Source organism: Coturnix japonica, unplaced genomic scaffold, assembly GCF_054131305.1.
Source record: "Coturnix japonica strain WE unplaced genomic scaffold, WE-NBRP24 Scf102, whole genome shotgun sequence".
In the NCBI taxonomy this organism is placed as follows: Eukaryota; Metazoa; Chordata; class Aves; order Galliformes; family Phasianidae; genus Coturnix; species Coturnix japonica.
The window spans coordinates 292587-306305 of record NW_028189005.1 but is presented as its reverse complement, the minus strand read 5'-3'; the positions used below and the strand labels follow the sequence as shown (position 1 = coordinate 306305).

The 13719-nt window shown below is 49.9% G+C and overlaps 1 protein-coding gene across 1 annotated transcript; it reads right to left on the bottom strand.

The window, feature by feature from the left end:
* Nucleotides 1-6085: 6085 nt before the first annotated feature.
* LOC146751303 (protein FAM50A-like) lies at nt 6086-13363 on the bottom strand. Its single transcript, XM_085534857.1, has 2 exons — nt 13044-13363; nt 6086-6319 (listed from the first exon to the last, which is right to left on the bottom strand). The coding sequence occupies exons 1-2, from the start codon at nt 13152-13154 to the stop codon at nt 6167-6169; spliced, it is 264 nt and encodes an 87-aa protein (XP_085390983.1). The 5' UTR covers nt 13155-13363; the 3' UTR covers nt 6086-6166.
* Nucleotides 13364-13719: the final 356 nt, after the last annotated feature.

Here is a 13719-nt window from a genome sequence, read left to right as displayed (position 1 = left end):
TTGAATTTGGGCTATTTTGGGGCCATTTGGGGGCCAATTTGGGGCTTTTTGGGTCATTTTGGGGTGATTTTGGGGCATTTTAGGGTGATTTTGGGGCATTTTGGGGTGATTTTAGGGTGATTTTGGGACATTTTAGGGTCATTTAGGGGCATTTTGGGGTGATTTTAGGGTATTTTGGGGCATTTTGGGGTGATTTTGGGGCATTTTGGGGTGATTTAGGGGCATTTTGGGGTGATTTTAGGGTGTCTTGAGGCTGATTTTAGGGTCAATTTGGGCTATTTTGGGTTGGATTTGGGCTGTTTTGGGTCAATTTGGGTTGAATTTGGGCTGTTTTGGGTCAATTTGGGTTGAATTTGGGCTATTTTAGGGTCATTTTGGGTTGAATTTCGGCTGTTTTAAGGTCAATTTGCGCTGTTTTCGGGTCATTTTGGGTTGAATTTGGGCTGTTTTAGGGTCATTTTGGGTTGAATTTGGGCTGTTTTGGGGTCATTTTGGGTTGAATTTAGGCTGTTTTAGGGTCATTTTGGGCTGTTTTGGGGTCATTTTGGGTTGAATTTGGGCTGTTTTGGGGTCACTTTGGGTTGAATTTGGGCTGTTTTGGGTCATTTTGGGCTGAATTTGGACTATTTTGGGTCATTTTGGGTTGAATTTGGGCTGTTTTGGGTCATTTTGGGTTAAATTTGGGCTGTTTTGGGTCATTTTGGGCTGAATTTGGGCTGTTTTAGGGTCATTTTGGGTTGAATTTGGGTTGTTTTGGGTCAATTTGGGTTGAATTTGGGCTGTTTTAGGGTCATTTTGGGCTGTTTGGGGTCATTTGGGGCTCAATTTGGGCTGTTTTAGGGTCATTTTGGGTTGAATTTGGGCTGTTTTGGGGTCATTTTGGGTTGAATTTGGGCTGTTTTGGGTCATTTTGGGGCGAATTTGGGCTATTTTAGGGTCATTTTGGGCTGTTTTGGGGTGAATTTGGGCTCTTTTCTGGTCATTTTGGGTTGAATTTGGGCTGTTTTCGGGTCAATTTTGGGTTGAATTTGGGCTGTTTTGGGTCAATTTGGGGTGAATTTGGGCTGTTTTGGGGTCATTTTGGGGTGAAATTGGGCTATTTTGGGGCCATTTTGGTGTCAATTTAGGGCTTTTTGGGTCGTTTTGGGGTGATTTTAGGGTGTTTTGGGGCATTTTAGGGTGATTTTGGGGCATTTTGGGGTGATTTTAGGGTGCCTTGAGGCTGATTTTGGGGTCAATTTGGGCTGCTTTTGGGTTGAATTTAGGGTCAATTTGGGCTATTTTGGGTTGAATTTGGGCTATTTTGGGGTCATTTGGGGCCATTTTGGTGTCAATTTGGGCTGTTTTAGGGTCATTTTGGGTTGAATTTGGGCTGTTTTGGGTCATTTTGGGGCGAATTTGGGCTGTTTTGGGGCATTTTGGGGTGAATTTGGGTCAATTTGGGCTGAATTTGGGCTGTTTTGGGGGTTGATATTGGGGTGGATTTGGGCAGTTTTGGGGCTGTTTTGGGTTGAATTTGGGCTGTTTTGGGTCATTTTGGGTTGAATTTGGGCTGTTTAGGGTCATTTTGGGCTGTTTTGGGCTCAATTTGGGCTGTTTTGGGGTCATTTTGGGTTGAATTTGGGTCATTTTGGGTCATTTTGGGCTGTTTTGGGGTCACTTTGGGTTGAATTTGGGCTGTTTAGGGTCATTTTGGGCTGTTTTGGGGTCAATTTGGGCTGTTTTCGGGTCATTTTGGGGTGAATTTGGGCTATTTTAGGGTCATTTTGGGCTGTTTTAGGGTCATTTTGGGTTGAATTTGGGCTGTTTTAGGGTCATTTTGGGTTGAATTTGGGCTGTTTTGGGTCATTTTGGGTTGAATTTGGGCTGTTTTGGGTCATTTTGGGTTGAATTTGGGCTTTTTTGGGGTCATTTTGGGTTGAATTTGGGCTATTTTAGGGTCATTTTGGGCTGTTTTGGGTCATTTTGGGTTGAATTTGGGCTGTTTTGGGGTCAATTTGGGTTGAATTTGGGCTGTTTTGGGGTCACTTTGGGCTGTTTTGGGTCATTTTGGGTTGAATTTGGGCTATTTCAGGGTCATTTTGGGTTGAATTTGGGCTGTTTTGGGGTCATTTTGGGTTGAATTTGGGCTGTTTAGGGTCATTTTGGGTTGAATTTGGGCTGTTTTGGGGCATTTTGGGGTGAATTTGGGCTATTTTAGGGTCATTTTGGGCTGTTTTGGGGCATTTTTGGGGTGAATTTGGGCTATTTTAGGGTCAATTTGGGCTGTTTTAGGGTCATTTTGGGTTGAATTTGGGCTGTTTTAGGGTCATTTTGGGTTGAATTTGGGCTGTTTTGGGGTCAATTTGGGTTGAATTTGGGCTGTTTTGGGTCAATTTGGGTTGAATTTGGGCTGTTTTAGGGTCAATTTGGGCTGTTTTGGGGTCATTTTGGGTCATTTTGGGCTGTTTTGGGTCATTTTGGGTTGAATTTGGGCTGTTTTGGGGTCAATTTGGGTTGAATTTGGGCTGTTTTGGGTCATTTGGGGTTGAATTTGAGCTGTTTTGGGGTCAATTTGGGTTGAATTTGGGCTGTTTTGGGTCATTTTGGGGTGAATTTGGGCTGTTTTGGGTCATTTTGGGTTGAATTTGGGCTGTTTTGGGGTCAATTTGGGCAGTTTTAGGGTCATTTTGGGGTGAATTTGGGCTGTTTTAGGGTCATCTTGGGTTGAATTTGGGCTGTTTTAGGGTCAATTTGGGCTCTTTTCTGGTTATTTTGGGTTGAATTTGGGCTGTTTTGGGTCAATTTGGGTTGAATTTGGGCTGTTTTGGGTCATTTTGGGGTGAATTTGGGCTATTTTAGGGTCATTTTGGGTTGAATTTGGGCTATTTTAGGGTCATTTTGGGTTGAATTTGGGCTGTTTTAGGGTCATTTTGGGGCGAATTTGGGCTATTTTAGGGTCATTTTGGGCTGTTTTGGGGTCAATTTGGGCTGTTTTGGGGTCACTTTGGGTTGAATTTGGGCTGTTTTGGGTCATTTTGGGGCGAATTTGGGCTGTTTTGGGGTCATTTTGGGTTGAATTTGGGCTGTTTTGGGTCATTTTGGGTTGAATTTGGGCTGTTTTGGGTCATTTTGGGCTGTTTTGGGGCATTTTGGGTTGAATTTGGGCTGTTTTAGGGTCATTTTGGGTTGAATTTGGGCTGTTTTGGGTCATTTTGGGCTGTTTTGGGGTCACTTTGGGTTGAATTTGGGCTGTTTTGGGGTCATTTTGGGTTGAAATTGGGCTGTTTTAGGGTCAATTTGGGCTCTTTTCTGGTCATTTTGGGTTGAATTTGGGCTGTTTTGGGGTCATTTTGGGTTGAATTTGGGCTGTTTTGGGGTCACTTTATATTGAATTTGGGCTGTTTTAGGGTCATTTTGGGCTGTTTTGGGTCATTTTGGGTTGAATTTGGGCTGTTTTGGGGTCAATTTGGGTTGAATTTGGGCTTTTTTGGGGTCATTTTGTGTTGAATTTGGGCTTTTTTGGGGTCATTTTGTGTTGAATTTGGGCTTTTTTGGGGTCATTTTGGGTTGAATTTGGGCTGTTTTCGGGTCATTTTGGGCTGTATTCTTGTCATTTTGGGTTGTTTTAGGGTCATTTTGGGTTGAATTTGGGCTGTTTTGGGTCATTTTGGGTTGAATTTGGGCTGGTTTAGGGTCAATTTGGGTTGAATTTGGGCTGTTTTGGGTCATTTTAGGGTGAATTTGGGCTGTTTTGGGGCCAATTTGGGTTGTTTTAGGGTCATTTTGGGCTGTTTTGGGGTCAATTTGGGTTGAATTTGGGCTGTTTTGGGTCATTTTGGGTTGAATTTGGGCTGTTTTAGGGTCAATTTGGGCTGTTTTCTGGTCATTTTGGGTTGAATTTGGGCTGTTTTGGGTCATTTTGGGTTGAATTTGGGCTGTTTTGGGGTCAATTTGGGTTGAATTTGGGCTATTTTAGGGTCAATTTGGGTTGAATTTGGGCTGTTTTAGGGTCATTTTGGGGTGAATTTGGGCTGTTTTGGGTCATTTTGGGCTGTTTTGGGTCATTTTGGGGCGAATTTGGGCTGTTTTGGGGCATTTTGGGGTGAATTTGGGTCAATTTGGGCTGAATTTGGGCTGTTTTGGGGGTTGATATTGGGGTGGATTTGGGCAGTTTTGGGGCTGTTTTGGGTTGAATTTGGGCTGTTTTGGGTCATTTTGGGTTGAATTTGGGCTGTTTAGGGTCATTTTGGGCTGTTTTGGGCTCAATTTGGGCTGTTTTGGGGTCATTTTGGGTTGAATTTGGGTCATTTTGGGTCATTTTGGGCTGTTTTGGGGTCACTTTGGGTTGAATTTGGGCTGTTTAGGGTCATTTTGGGCTGTTTTGGGGTCAATTTGGGCTGTTTTCGGGTCATTTTGGGGTGAATTTGGGCTATTTTAGGGTCATTTTGGGCTGTTTTAGGGTCATTTTGGGTTGAATTTGGGCTGTTTTAGGGTCATTTTGGGTTGAATTTGGGCTGTTTTGGGTCATTTTGGGTTGAATTTGGGCTGTTTTGGGTCATTTTGGGTTGAATTTGGGCTTTTTTGGGGTCATTTTGGGTTGAATTTGGGCTATTTTAGGGTCATTTTGGGCTGTTTTGGGTCATTTTGGGTTGAATTTGGGCTGTTTTGGGGTCAATTTGGGTTGAATTTGGGCTGTTTTGGGGTCACTTTGGGCTGTTTTGGGTCATTTTGGGTTGAATTTGGGCTATTTCAGGGTCATTTTGGGTTGAATTTGGGCTGTTTTGGGGTCATTTTGGGTTGAATTTGGGCTGTTTAGGGTCATTTTGGGTTGAATTTGGGCTGTTTTGGGGCATTTTGGGGTGAATTTGGGCTATTTTAGGGTCATTTTGGGCTGTTTTGGGGCATTTTTGGGGTGAATTTGGGCTATTTTAGGGTCAATTTGGGCTGTTTTAGGGTCATTTTGGGTTGAATTTGGGCTGTTTTAGGGTCATTTTGGGTTGAATTTGGGCTGTTTTGGGTCAATTTGGGTTGAATTTGGGCTGTTTTAGGGTCAATTTGGGCTGTTTTGGGGTCATTTTGGGTCATTTTGGGCTGTTTTGGGTCATTTTGGGTTGAATTTGGGCTGTTTTGGGGTCAATTTGGGTTGAATTTGGGCTGTTTTGGGTCATTTGGGGTTGAATTTGAGCTGTTTTGGGGTCAATTTGGGTTGAATTTGGGCTGTTTTGGGTCATTTTGGGGTGAATTTGGGCTGTTTTGGGTCATTTTGGGTTGAATTTGGGCTGTTTTGGGGTCAATTTGGGCAGTTTTAGGGTCATTTTGGGGTGAATTTGGGCTGTTTTGGGTCATTTTGGGCTGTTTTGGGGTCAATTTGGGTTGAATTTGGGCTGTTTTAGGGTCATCTTGGGTTGAATTTGGGCTGTTTTAGGGTCAATTTGGGCTCTTTTCTGGTTATTTTGGGTTGAATTTGGGCTGTTTTGGGTCAATTTGGGTTGAATTTGGGCTGTTTTGGGTCATTTTGGGGTGAATTTGGGCTATTTTAGGGTCATTTTGGGTTGAATTTGGGCTGTTTTAGGGTCATTTTGGGGCGAATTTGGGCTATTTTAGGGTCATTTTGGGCTGTTTTGGGGTCAATTTGGGCTGTTTTGGGGTCACTTTGGGTTGAATTTGGGCTGTTTTGGGTCATTTTGGGGCGAATTTGGGCTGTTTTGGGGTCATTTTGGGTTGAATTTGGGCTGTTTTGGGTCATTTTGGGTTGAATTTGGGCTGTTTTGGGTCATTTTGGGCTGTTTTGGGGCATTTTGGGTTGAATTTGGGCTGTTTTGGGGTCATTTTGGGTTGAATTTGGGCTGTTTTAGGGTCATTTTGGGCTGTTTTGGGGTCATTTTGGGCTGAATTTGGGCTGTTTTAGGGTCATTTTGGGTTGAATTTGGGCTATTTTAGGGTCATTTTGGGCTATTTTAGGGTCATTTTGGGCTGAATTTGGGCTGTTTTCGGGTCATTTTGGGTTGAATTTGGGCTGTTTAGGGTCAATTTGGGCTCTTTTCTGGTCATTTTGGGTCGAATTTGTGCTGTTTTAAGGTCTATTTGGGCTGTTTTCGGGTCATTTTGGGTTGAATTTGGGCTATTTTAGGGTCATTTTGGGCTGTTTTGGGGTCATTTTGGGTTGAATTTGGGCAGTTTTGGGTCATTTTGGGTTGAATTTGGGCAGTTTTGGGTCATTTTGGGTTGAATTTGGGCAGTTTTGGTACCGACCGACAGTGCTGGATTTGAGCTCGGCCTCCACAGCATCGTAATGAGCCGAAAACTTCTTATCAATGTTGGCCTTCAGGGTGTTCTCCTATGGGGGGGGGGGGGTAATTAACAAGGGGTTAATTAGTTAATTAGGGGGGGTTAATTAATGGGAAGGGGGTCACCCATAACCCCCCCACCCATAGCCTTCCATAGGACCCCATAACGACCCCATAAGCCCCCCCATAGGACCCCATAATGACCCTACCCCATAACGACCCCATAAGCCCCCCCATAGGACCCCATAATGACCCTACCCCATAACGACCCCATAAGCCCCCCCATAGGACCCCATAATGACCCTACCCCATAACGACCCCATAAGCTCCCCATTAGCACCCATAATAACCCTATTATCCCCCATAGCCCCTCGTATGACCCCATAGGACCCCATAACCCCCACATAGGAACCCATAACCCCCCTATAGCTTCCCATATTCACCCCATAGAACCCTATAGGGCCCCATAGCCCCCCAAAAGAACCTCATAGGCCCCCATATCACCCCATAAAACCCTATAGGGCCCCATAGCCCCCCAAAAGAACCTCATAGGCCCCCATATCCCCCCATAGGACCCTATAGGGACCCATAGCCCCCAATAGGACCCTACAGGGCCCCATAAGAACCCCATATCCCCCCATAGAAACCCCATGTCCCCCCATAGGGACCCCATAGGCCCCATAACCCCCACATAGGAACCCATAACCCCCCTATAGCCTCCCATATTCACCCCATAGAACCCTATAGGGCCCCATAGCCCCCCAAAAGAACCTCATAGGCCCCCATATCCCCCCATAGGACTCTATAGGGACCCATAGCCCCCAATAGGACCCTACGGGACCCCATAAGAACCCCATATCCCCCCATAGAAACCCCATGTCCCCCCATAGGGACCCCATAGGCCCCATAACCCCCACATAGGAACCCATAACCCCCCTATAGCCTCCCATATTCACCCCATAGAACCCTATAGGGCCCCATAGCCCCCCAAAAGAACCTCATAGGCCCCCATATCCCCCCATAAAACCCTATAGGGACCCATAGCCCCCAATAGGACCCTACAGGACCCCATAAGAACCCCATATCCCCCCATAGAAACCCCATAACCCCCCATAGGGACCCCATAGGACCCCATAACCTCCACATAGGAACCCATAACCCCCCTATAGCCTCCCATATTCACCCCATAGAACCCTATAGGGCCCCATAGCCCCCCAAAAGAACCTCATAGGCCCCCATATCCCCCCATAGGACCCTATAGGGACCCATAGCCCCCAATAGGACCCTACAGGACCCCATAAGAACCCCATATCCCCCCATAGAAACCCTATATCCCCCCATAGGGACCCCATATCCCCCCCATAGAGACCCCATAGGCCCCATAACCCCCCATAGTCCCTTCATAGGACCCCATAACAACCCTATTACCCCCACATAGTCCCCCATAAGACCCCATAACGACCCCATATCCCCCCATAGAACCCTATAAGGACCCCATAGGTCCCATAGAACCCCATAAACCCCCATAGGGACCCCATATCCCCCTGTAGGGACCCCATAAAGACCCCATATCCCCCCATAGAGACCCCATAAAACCCTATAGAGACCCCATAGAGACTCCATAGGCCCCTATAGGCCTCATAGCCCCCCATATCCCCCCTATAACCCCCCATAGGCTCCTATAGGCCCCACAATAGATCCCCATAGCCCCCCATAGCCCCTCATAGAACCCTATAGAACCCTATAGGCCCCCATATCCCCCCATAAACCCTTATAGGCCCCATATCCCCCCATAGGCCCCTATAGAGCCCCATAGGCCTCTATAAACCCTTATAGCCCCCTATAGGCCCCATAGAGACCCTATAAGGCCCCATAGGCCCCTATAGAACCCCATAGAGACCCTATAGGATCCAATAGGGACCCCACAGCCCCCCATAGAGACCCCATAGCCCCCCATAACCCCCCCATTGGGACTCCATAGGCCCCATAGGCCCCTAAAATCCCTATAAGGACCCACAGGACCCCATAAGAGCCCCATAGAGACACTATAGCGCCCCATAGGACCCCATATCCCCCCATAGAGACCCCATAAAGAACCCATATCCCCCCTTATTGACCCATAGAACCCCATAGCCCCACATAGAACCCTATAATCCCCCATAGGCCCCTATAGGCCCCATAGGCCTCATATAGAAACCCCATAGAACCTCACAGCCCCCCATAGAACCCTATAGGGACCCCATAAGCCCCATATCCCCCCCGTAAGACCCTATAGAACCCCATAAGAACCCCATATCCCCCCATAGGACCCCATAGAGACCCCATATCCCCACATAGAGACCCTATATCCCCCCATAGAACCCCATATCCCCCCCATAGAACCCTATAGGAACCCCATATTCCCCCCATATCCCCCCATAAAGACCCCATAGCCCCCCATAGAACCCTATAGGCCCCCATATCCCCCCATAGAGACCCCATATCCCCCCACAGCCCCCCATATCCCGCCATAGAACCCTATAGGCCCCCATAAACCCTTATAGGCCCCACAGAGCCCCATAAAGACCCCATATGCCCCCACAGAGACCCATAGAAACCCCATAGCCCCCCATATAACACCATAGAGACCCATAGAGACCCCATATACCCCCATAAGACCCCGTAGGCCCCCTATAGAACCCCATAGGCCCCATATCCCCCCATATAACCCTATAGAGACCCTATAGGCCCTATAGGCCCCTATAGAACCCCATAGAGACCCTATAGGCCCCATAGGCCCCTATAGAACCCCATAGAGACCCCATATGCCCCACAGGCCCCTATAGAACCCCATAGAGACCCCATAGGCCCCTATAGAACCCCATAGGCCCCTATAGCGCCCCATAGGCCCCTATAGAACCCCATAGAGACCCTATAGCGCCCCATAGGCCCCTATAGAACCCCATAGAGACGCTATAGCGCCCCATAGAGACCCTATAGCGCCCCATAGGCCCCTATAGAACCCCATAGCCCCCTATAGAGCCCCACAGGCCCCTACAGAACCCCATAGGCCCCTATAGAACCCCATAGAGACCCCATATGCCCCATAGGCCCCTATAGAACCCCATAGAGACCCTATAGAACCCCATAAGCCCCTATAGAGCCCCATAGAGACCCTATAGCGCCCCATAGCCCCCTATAGAACCCCATAGGCCCCTATAGAACCCCATAGAGACCCTATAGGCCCCACAGAACCCCATAGAGACCCCATATACCCCCATAAGACCCCATAGGCCCCTATAGAACCCCATAGGCCCCATATCCCCCCATATAACCCTATAGGGACCCTATAGAGCCCCATAGCCCCCTATAGAACCCCATAGAGACCCTATAGGCCCCATAGGCCCCTATAGAACCCCATAGCCCCCTATAGAACCCCATAGAGACCCTATAGGCCCCATAGGCCCCTATAGAACCCCATAGAGACCCTATAGAACCCCATAGAGACCCTATAGCGCCCCATAGCCCCCTATAGAACCCCACAGGCCCCTACAGAACCCCATAGAGACCCTATAGCGCCCCATAGGCCCCTATAGAACCCCATTGAGACCCTATAGGCCCCATAGGCCCCTATAGAACCCCATAGAGACCCTATGGCACCCCATAGCCCCCCATAGAACCCCATAGGCCACCATAGAACCCCATAGTGACCCTATAGCGCCCCATAGGCCCCTATAGAACCCCATAGAGACCCTATAGAACCCCATAGGCCCCTATAGAACCCCATAGGCCCTTATAGAACCCCATAGGCCCCTATAGGACCCCATATCCCCCCATAGAACCCTATAGGGACCCTATAGAGCCCCATAGGCCCCTATAGAACCCCATAGGCCCCTATAGAACCCCATTGAGACTCTATAGCGCCCCATAAGCCCCTATAGAACCTCATAGAGACCCTATAGAACCCCATAAGCCCCTATAGAACCCCATAGATACCCTATAGCGCCCCATAGGCCCCTATAGAACCCCATAGAGACCCAATAGGCCCCATAGGCCCCTATAGAACCCCATAGAGACCCTATAGCGCCCCATAGCCCCCTATAGAACCTCATAGGCCCCTATAGAGCCCCATAGAGACACTATAGCGCCCCATAGGCCCCTATAGAACCCCATAGGCCCCTATAGAACCCCATCGGTCCCTATAGAGCCCCATAGGCCCCTATAGAGACCCCATATCCCCCCATAGAACCCTATAGGGACCCTATAGAGCCCCATAGGCCCCTATAGAACCCCATAGGCCCCTACAGAGCCCCACAGGCCCCTATAGAACCCCATAGAGACCCCATATGCCCCATAGGCCCCTATAGAACCCCATAGGCCCCTATAGAGCCCCATAGAGACCCTATAGCGCCCCACAGGCCCCTACAGAACCCCATAGAGACCCTATAGGCCCCATAGGCCCCTATAGAACCCCATAGAGACCCCACAGGCCCCTATAGAACCCCATAGGCCCCCATAGCGCCCCATAGGCCCCTATAGAACCCCATAGAGACCCTATAGGCCCCTATAGAACCCCATAGAGACCCTATAGGCCCCTATAGAACCCCATAGAGACCCCATAGGCCCCTATAGAACCCCATAGAGACCCTATAGAACCCCATAAGCCCCTATAGAACCCCATAGATACCCTATAGCGCCCCATAGGCCCCTATAGAACCCCATAGGCCCCTATAGAACCCCATAGAGACCCTATAGCGCCCCATAGGCCCCTATAGAACCCCATAGGCCCCTATAGAACCCCATAGGCCCCTATAGAGCCCCATAGGCCCCTATAGAGGCCCCATATCCCCCCATATAACCCTATAGAGACCCTATAGGCCCCATAGGCCCCTATAGAACCCCATAGAGACCCTATAGAGCCCCATAGGCCCCTATAGAACCACATAGGCCCCATATCCCCCCATATAACCCTATAGAGACCCTATAGGCCCCATAGGCCCCTATAGAACCCCATAGAGACCCTATAGAGCCCCATAGAGACCCTACAGAGCCCCATAGGCCCCTATAGAACCACATAGGCCCCATATCCCCCCATATAACCCTATAGAGACCCTATAGGCCCCATAGGCCCCTACAGAACCCCATAGAGACCCTATAGAGCCCCATAGGCCCCTATAGAACCCCATAGGCCCCTATAGAACCCCATAGAGACCCTATAGCGCCCCATAGGCCCCTATAGAACCCCATAGAGACCCTATAGCGCCCCATAGGCCCCTATAGAGACCCCATATACCCCACAGAACCCTATAGGGACCCTATAGAGCCCCATAGGCCCCCATAGAACCCCATAGGCCCCTATAGAGCCCCACAGGCCCCTATAGAACCCCATAGGCCCCTATAGCGCCCCATAGGCCCCTATAGAGCCCCATAGAGACCCTATAGAACCCCATAGGCCCCTACAGAACCCCATATCCCCCATATAACCCTATAGAGACCCTATAGCGCCCCATAGGCCCCTATAGAACCCCATAGACACCCTATAGCGCCCCATAGGCCCCTATAGAACCCCATTGAGACCCCATAGGCCCCTATAGAACCCCATAGAGACCCTATAGGCCCCTATAGAACCCCATAGAGACCCTATAGGCCCCTATAGAACCCTATAGGCCCCATAGGCCCCTATAGAACCCCATAGAGACCCTATAGAGCCCCATAGGCCCCTATAGAACCACATAGGCCCCATATCCCCCCATATAACCCTATAGAGACCCTATAGGCCCCATAGGCCCCTATAGAACCCCATAGAGACCCTATAGAGCCCCATAGAGACCCTATAGAGCCCCATAGGCCCCTATAGAACCACATAGGCCCCATATCCCCCCATATAACCCTATAGAGACCCTATAGGCCCCATAGGCCCCTACAGAACCCCATAGAGACCCTATAGAGCCCCATAGGCCCCTATAGAACCCCATAGGCCCCTATAGAACCCCATAGAGACCCTATAGCGCCCCATAGGCCCCTATAGAACCCCATAGAGACCCTATAGCGCCCCATAGGCCCCTATAGAGACCCCATATACCCCACAGAACCCTATAGGGACCCTATAGAGCCCCATAGGCCCCCATAGAACCCCATAGGCCCCTATAGAGCCCCACAGGCCCCTATAGAACCCCATAGGCCCCTATAGCGCCCCATAGGCCCCTATAGAGCCCCATAGAGACCCTATAGAACCCCATAGGCCCCTACAGAACCCCATATCCCCCATATAACCCTATAGAGACCCTATAGCGCCCCATAGGCCCCTATAGAACCCCATAGAGACCCTATAGCGCCCCATAGGCCCCTATAGAACCCCATAGAGACCCTATAGGCCCCTATAGAACCCCATAGAGACCCAATAGGCCCCATAGGCCCCTATAGAACCCCATAGGCCCCTATAGCGCCCCATAGGCCCCTATAGAACCCCATAGAGACCCTATAGCGCCCCATAGCCCCCTATAGAACCCCATAGAGACCCTACAGAACCCCATAGGCCGCTATAGCGCCCCATAGGCCCCTATAGAGCCCCATAGAGACCCTATAGAACCCCATAGGCCCCTACAGAACCCCATAGAGACCCTATAGGCCCCATAGGCCCCTATAGAGCCCCATAGAGACCCTATAGAGCCCCATAGCCCCCTATAGAACCCCACAGAGACCCTATAGGCCCCCATAGGCCCCTATAGAACCCCATAGGCCGCTATAGAACCCCATAGGCCCCCATAGGCCCCATATCCCCCCTATAGGCCTCACCTCGGCGATGCGCTGCCGTAGCAGCTCCATGTGCTCCCGTTGCCGCTCCCGTTTCTTCATGAGCTGCAGCGCCCGCCCCGCTTCACTCGCCGCTCCCTTGTACTGCGCCATCTTGGATCCAGTACCGACACCGGAAACCGGAACCGGAAATAACAAGACCCCCCCCCTTATAGACTTAACATCCGCTCTGCGCGACCACGTGACCGGAAGCGCGGCCTAAGCTCCTACACCTCCTAACCCCTGTGCGCTGTAAAGGGGGAAGCGGAAGTGAGGCGATCTTAAAGCGGAAGTGCGTCATTAAAGCGCGACGCTGTGGGTGCGGGAAGCGGAAGTGCGATGGTTTTTAAAGCGGAAGTGCGTCATTGCCGTGCGACGCCGCGAAGCCCCGCCCCTTTCCCTATAACGACATCGGATTGGAGGAGCTGTTGGTTTAGCCCCGCCCTCTTCCGATCTGATTATCCAATCAGAGTGGCTCCTTTTGTCCCGCCCTTTTCCAGTGGCTTTATCCAATCAGAACGCAGCCTTTTAGCCCCGCCCCTTTTTTTGCCTTCATCCAATCGAATCACAGCATCCCATTTAAGCCCCGCCCCTTCACCCAACGGGCTCCTCTGATTGGACGACTCGCCCTTTGGCTCCACCCACTTTTAGCCCCGCCTCCTCCCCCTTAATGGCCTTC

Coding starts and splice junctions, on each gene's coding strand:
- LOC146751303 (XM_085534857.1), bottom strand. CDS start 13,154: ATGGCGCAGTACAAGGGAGCGGCGAGTGAAGCGGGGCGGGCGCTGCAG. Junction 6,320..13,043: donor TACGGCAGCGCATCGCCGAG/GTGAGGCCTATA, acceptor CCCCCCCCATAG/GAGAACACCCTGAAGGCCAA.